The sequence below is a fragment of the Eufriesea mexicana genome, unplaced genomic scaffold (assembly GCF_001483705.2).
Source record: "Eufriesea mexicana isolate 0111107269 unplaced genomic scaffold, ASM148370v2 scaffold497, whole genome shotgun sequence".
In the NCBI taxonomy this organism is placed as follows: Eukaryota; Metazoa; Arthropoda; class Insecta; order Hymenoptera; family Apidae; genus Eufriesea; species Eufriesea mexicana.
In genome coordinates, this window is record NW_016908638.1 from 127,079 (window position 1) to 134,496 (window position 7,418).

The following is a 7,418-nucleotide window of genomic DNA, read 5'->3' on the forward strand; positions in this document are numbered from 1 at the left end:
AGAGCGGCTGCAAGCTTCCGCGACCACCTATCTGGGTGGAGGTATCTTTGAAAATGGAAAAACTTGGGAAACTTGGTCGCCGCGAATGTTGCGGTTGAGATGGGTAGGTGGGGGTGGTCGCGGATAAAGGGAAATGGGAGAGAAATGGAGCAGGTCGAAGAAGTTGGAGATTTGCGGAGACGAAGAGACTCAACGAGCCACGAAATTGGAATTACGAGAGACGTTGTTCGGGAACGTCGAGCTGGTGATGCTGGGTGGCAGAAGGTCGTGGGTGGAATGTTCGAGATAATTCGATTGGACGGAGTCTTGGATGAATGGGGTGATGTCGAATTGTGCTGGCTGTGGATGGTTGAGTGGTTTGTTGCATGGGTGTTGGGATTTTGCGTGGGGTGTAGGATGAGGCAAGCTTGGGGCTGTGTTTGAGGATGTGTTTGGTTGGTTGCTTATTGCGAATAGGACAGATGTGCAGTATATTATACTACATTGTACTACGTTGATTTCTTATTGCAAATGGAGCAGATGCGTGGTACATTGCAGTGTATTATCTGTCATATTGGAACTAGGCATTGGTATATAGGCATTGTTCAGTTGTTTCTCTATTAGCTTCTACATAAGAACTCGAATAACTTTGAAGTATTGAACGAAACTGATGAAGTATTCTGGGATCATCTTTTACTTTGTAAGACAGTATCTATTGGATTGATTGAAAGGTTTCTTTTCTTTCTTTGAGAAAGAAGAAGGAAGTAATCAGTTGTTTCCATTGAAACTGATTAGTGTTCCATAACCTTCAATGACATTGCTACTTCTGATTATTTTCTCTCTGACGATTCATTTGCCTCATTGGCATAGAATCTTCCATTTCTGTTATTAAAGTATTCGTTTGGTACCTTTATAACCTGATTTCTACTACGGAATTATTTTCTACTGATTACTGATTAAAATGCTCCTTGTCACAGAACAGATTATAGTCTTTTATATTTAATTTGTTTCAGTGTCTGCGAGTCCATAATATCAAATTTATATCACAGTATGGGAAAATAATATTTTATATTTCGTATGACATTAAAAAATATAGAATTTCCTTTCTGGGTATTGCATAAAAGCTTACACGTTCGTTTACTCGCCTTTTGTTTATGCACAGATGCATTTCCTCTGTTTACTCCCTGCCTAATTACGTAGAAAGGAAAGCAAGAGAAAATTAGTTTCGCGTTTAACCCGTTGTATTCGACGAAAATAACCTGTGCTAACCTCATTCAAATCCTCAGACAAAGGTACCAAACTGTCAGACCAGTCCAATACCTCTGTAATTTTTTGAATAATAATTAAAAAATAAACATAACGAATAACACCGATTGCTAACACTCGTAACGATCGTTTGGAGCTATAAAATTGACTCTGGTGAAATAAATTCAGGAGAACTGGATAAATTAACCTAACAAGTACGAAACTGGAAACAGCGAGTTAGAGCCATCGCGTGCATCCAATGAAACGGATCAGCGAAATTGATGCATCCGCAGGATAAATAAACGAATGGTTCACGTGGTGGTGAACATAGCCTTCCTTTCGTCATCGGAATGGAGGTGTAGGTGACAGATACGACGAAATTGATATCGTTTTTAATATATTCGCTGTCCGCTGCAGGCTGTTGCGTTCCGGCTGAGTAACGGCATTATAGATTTGCGGTGCGCCTCTTTCCCACGTCTGTCTCACCGCTTCCGGCATACCGTGTACATACCAGCAATAGCACTCCATCAGAATTCATGGCTATAAATATTGTCGTCCATAATATTCCCGTGAGACGATTTTTAAACGAGACAAGAGAATCGCATTCCTCGTATTGGTCTTTATTGTTTGATAAACGATCCAAGATAGATGCCTATTAGCGCTAGAGCCGACAAATTGGTCGGAGTGATCTTGGAATTTTTCTTTCTCTTCAAATATAAGCCTCGAGTTTTGTCTCGTCCTTTTGCGTTTTGCAATGTTGCTTGGATGTTGGTGTTCCAAGTCGTTAATGATCTGAGACCAAATGGTTAAGGAGGAAGCAACCGGTGTCTCTAAGATGAGTCTGCGACTTATGGCGGAAAAGGCAACGTGATTAATAAATTTAAATCCTGACGGGGACTAATTTACTTCGAATAAGGAATTGACATTACGTAACATTGACAGCTTATTCGGGAAAGTTGTTACTTTATTTTTAAGGACGCTCTTGGAGAATTGTACTCAGGGTACTATCGTTCGAACTTTCCTGATTTCTAAAACTTATGTAAAATACACTGCGTGTATTTTTAGCTTGATAAACTGACTCGTTGAATAAGTGGAATTAACATAAAATTTATTGGGCTAACTCAACAATAAAATTACTAAACTAGTCAAAATAACTGACTTTACGTTCCTTGTTGTTTGTTTCTCTATGCAAGTATAATAAGAAAAAATAAATAAAGATTTCGAATCAAATTAGTATGATTATAAATTCGATTTTCGATTAATATAAATCACCTGCTTTCAAGAAAGGTGGACATTTCGAAATGAGGGTATTAATTAACTCTAAAAGTGACGACGTGAAATAATAAACAGTTTACGTAAACAGAACAGATATCAATTTTGCTGATCCATCATTTTATCGCACTAGCCGGAAATCCATTATTATTCCCTTCGTCTTATAATCTTTTTCTATTTAGAAAATATCCTATATTCCTCTATATTCCTATAGAATATAGAAAATACTGACCCAAAACACTTTCATTGATATTATACATTTATTACTTATATTATACTCAAATAATCATTGAAGTATGTATAAAATTATCAAAATTAATGTTATTAATATTAAATAATAATATTAATATTATCACTAAGATATATATCTAGAAAAATTGGTTTTCTCGTATCAGTGACAGAAAATACCGTAATATCTGATCACGTCTGTTGATCTTTCAACCATAAAATTTCACACGTGTCAGATTTCGCTGAATTGCCTCTAATTGACGTCATTAATCGGCGCGAGTAGCAAAGAAGCGATGGATCACAGCTGTACAAAGAACGCTTTTCGCGAAGTCACGAATTCACGATTTCGAAACTTGGCTTCGAAACACCGAAAATCACGGTTGGCCTTAAAAAACAACTACGGTTCGATAAATTATATGGAAGGTCTGCTGCCTTCCGGTGCTAGAACTTTCTATTTGGAAATTTGCCAGTAGGTTGTAACGGGAACGTTCAAATCGCGCGACTTGTTGCGACGCTTTTCTTTTTCCTCATTTTTACCCGTTATAAGTCATCGCATCGTTGACGAAGGTACGCGTGAAATCTGAAATTGTTTGTTATGGGAAACATCGCTTCGATCACCGTTATGGTACAGAATGTATGGTACCGCTATACGATAATAATAGAAGATTTGGTTTCGTTCACGGTGTACATTTACACATAATTGTTCATACGGTTTCGTTTTTATGGTTATGTACCTTCTTAGTACGTGTTATAGAAACACATTTGAAGTTTTATACTGCGTTAATGTGTTTTTACGCGAGGTTAAATTTGAGAGTATGATTGGGTTTGAATGTGAGGCAGTAGTGAAATCAGGATATCATGGTGGAGTTAATTTCTTGCAGCATTTGGAATTTTTACCGATAATATGGTTTTGGACTGAAAAATTAAAGAATACTGAATTTAGATGATTAAAAATGTACGTAGTATTCAATTGTAAAATTAAAATAGCATGTATTAATGTAATATGGAACTGGAAAAAATATATCATCGAATTTCATGAAAATTAAAAAAGAAGAAAATGGTATTAAGTAACATGAAAATGAAAAGAGTATCGTATTTAATTACACTAAAGTAGGAAATGTGGTATTAAATTTCACGCAAATAAGAGGAATTGTGTTGTCGATTTAAATAAAAATGAAAAGTACAGTATGAAATGGAAAAATATCTTTCAAGCAAATGGTACACGAAACTAATCGAAACCTTGTTTATAAAATATTTTTCAGACCTCTGTTTTAATAGTCTGCTTTAAATTTCTATATTTACAATGAAAATTTTTCTCTCAATTTATATTTCGAATTTTCGAATAAAATATCCTTTCCAAATTATTTCTGGAGATGCATCCAGAGCTATACTGCTCGATTACGTAATGGCTACTGGAAATTGATGTTGCGAATGTTCCAAATTTAAATGACCCTTTCATTAACCTACATATAAGAGGGTCCGTATATCTGATGCTGCAAAATATGAAATACGAGATATTCGATAACCTCAAGAATTTATAAAATTCTAATGTTTAATTGGAAGAAACGAGAAATAATTGAAAATATGTAGTTAAATTCAAGGGCTTTCTATAATTTTTCGTAATTAAAATGAATAATTTACGATATATATAGAAATGACTTTGCGATTTTAACTACTTTCCGTATTAATTTGTAATTTATTAAGAAACAGTTACGACGACGGCAAAAATTGATATTTCCATCGCAAAAATGGTAATTCGCGAATTTAACGTGGCAGCACCGAATGACACGAGAGCCCACATACCGTATTTCATGCTGACGTCAATCATAATTTACTTCTAAACCACACGTTCCTGTGTCATTTGACCTACCTTCGTGTAACCATAATCATCCTTGATCGATGATTATGGTAGCTAGGATTCTCGCACGGCATACAACATCTTACGTTCATTGGCAAATTTATGGCACAATCTGACACATGTCTAGTTCTTTTCGTAAACAGAAGGGCAAATATTAATTCCGCGATGTTCGATATTCGTAATGACAAATTACTATAATATTTTACCTTCGTTTATTAATATTTACTGGATGGCCTGCATTTGTTAATATCGAATATTCTGAATATTTTGAGAAATAACATGTTATGTATAATTCACAATTCCGTTTCCACAAGAATAGGGATTTGGATAATTATTTACATATTAAATAATTAAATTGTTATTAATCATCAAAATTTAATCATAAATTTAAATTGTTTACAAATAACTAAATAACAATTTTATTATTTCTATGTGTAATTTAATTTGGTGCATTAAAAATAAATTTTCATTTTGTTCTAAATTCTTCGCTAATAATTTATCGTAATCTATCGAAGTTTCAAAATGTATGTACTAGTTAGATACTACCATTTAATAATGAAATTAATCTTCGGAAATTTTGATCATAATAAAATTCTCTGATGATCAGAGACATAGTTTATCAAGAAAGATAATTATCTCACTGTACAGTCAGGGTTCGCTGTAGACTAAACATACGCGTACAATATCGATTAAAAGTATACGACCATAGCTTTCTAAACTCTACTTTCATTCCAGTATTGTATTTAATTCTATTTAATTCTGAATGATATCAGGGTACCACACAATTTTCTGTATCGAATCGGTCAAAATTTCAAAATTATTTCTATCAAACTTGGATAAACTGTGAAATCAAATTTACTTTTAGGTATCCACTTTTCAGTTTATAAAGTAACATGAATCTGAGAATGAAATACTTATCCATAATGTAATTTTTTTCTGTCTTTTTGCAATCGTATTAATTTATATTTTCGTTTATATTTATGGAACACGTATTAACGATATTAATTTTTCTGTTCAGGTCACGTATTCGGCGGATCTCGCAATCGAGATACCAGGAAACTTGAGCCAGGGAGGTTCTTGGTATCGTTTGGACTACAGCCCCCCTGTTGGTTATCCACCACCAAATACCACTATCGCCGCTACCGACATCGGTGATGTGATCAAGTTCAGGGACGGGCTTCCTGGCACTAGATATGAATTTTGGTTGTACTATAGTAATAGCACTCTTCATGATTGGCTCACATGGACTGCGTCCATAACCACAGGTGTCGTAAACTTCGCTCGTGATACATGTTTGATATGAGAAGTAGCATATCAGTCGAGAGTTACATACATCTATCTCATAAATCGAAAAATGGAGGAGAAGTAGGGAAAAGTTGTTACTTTTTCAGATACGTGAAAATGAGGTATTGAATTCTCCAGAAAAATTGTAGAATAATCGTGTTTTTAAATAGAGAAATTTACAAGAAAAGTTACTTGAATTACATGGAAAATTATTTGAAGAACAGAGTTCAATTCGTGAAATTATAGTAATATTTCTAATAGATATGGAGGTTTAAAAATCTTGAAAAATTTCAAGCTAGTATGATACAAAATATCATTTATTTTATTCTTAATACTTTTTATATGGTTAATATTATGTCTCATATTATTACTTTTATATTCTTAGTTATTAACCCTTTGCACTCGACGATTTTTTGGCTAGAGAAGAGTAGAAAATCAAAGATTCTCTATTAAAAAACTGACAATACTTTTTTGAGCAGTAATTAAAGAATTTTATAATAATAGAATTGTAGAATTATTTGACTTTGATACCTCGCAAACTGTTACATTACATTAAATTTGATATATTAATTAATATCGATCTTCCAAATTTTATGAAATGGTGACTGAAGCTCACCTCTCGAGTGCAGAGGGTTAATATTGTAAATCCTTTGCACTCGACTGGTACCACCACAAAGATATCAGTAATTTGCAATTTGTTATTCGTAATATATCTCGAAATTTCATATAACATATCTCAATTGAACGTAAACATAATTTTGAATTTTTCATCAATTCCCGCGCAAAGTTACTTTAGATGTAATACACTCACCGTTAAAAATATCACAGCGCATTGAAGTATCGAGCCAATTCATTTAAAAGATCGGCTGCAAAGGATTAATATTCAGAATTATCTCCCTGAACTCTTGTCAGTTTAATTTCTCGAATTCCCGCTCAAAATTGCATCAGCGAGAATGTTTTAATTACGCCTTATCACTATCGCCTCTAATTAAAGTCGTCGGTAAATTAATTTCAAATTGCAAGGGGTTAATATCTCGTTGCAATTAACTCCGTTAATTCAATTTAATTTGAATATCATTTCAAATTCCTTCCCGCGAAAAATTGTCCCGAAGGCAATATTATTGCATAATAGGGCGAACGTTAAAAATATCAGGGCGCATTAAAACTTCTAACGAGCTCCATTCTTAATCACGCTCTTACTTCACCCTCTAGCCCAATGGCAAATTACTTGCAATAAGCGCAGGGAACAGGAGGCATTGAATGAAACTGAATGCGGTTCGTTTTGCAGCCCCGGATCCGCCCTCGAACCTCACCGTCTCGGTGCGAAATGGAAAGACCGCGATAGTCTATTGGGCGCCGCCAGCCCAGGGCAATTATTCGGGCTTCCGGCTAAGGGTGCAAAGTTTCAGCGACACCGGAAATCCAAAAACCAGTGTCATCCCTGCGGACGCGGTGCCCTACGTGCTGCGTGATCTCATACCCGGGGCGACATACTCCCTTCAACTTTTTACCGTATTAGACACCAAAGAAAGCGTGGCCTACACCAGCAGGA

General features: G+C 34.9%; 1 protein-coding gene across 4 annotated transcripts in view; it reads left to right on the top strand.

Annotated features, from left to right (window-relative positions):
• Positions 1-7,418, top strand: part of Ptp10D (Protein tyrosine phosphatase 10D) — a 91,138-nt gene that overhangs the window by 57,976 nt on the left and 25,744 nt on the right. For all 4 annotated transcript variants that reach the window (XM_017897280.1, XM_017897281.1, XM_017897278.1 and 1 more), the window contains exons 2-3: positions 5,601-5,847; positions 7,155-7,416. In XM_017897280.1, the coding sequence (XP_017752769.1) occupies positions 5,601-5,847; positions 7,155-7,416 (509 nt within the window). The remainder of the gene's footprint in view (positions 1-5,600; positions 5,848-7,154; positions 7,417-7,418) is intronic.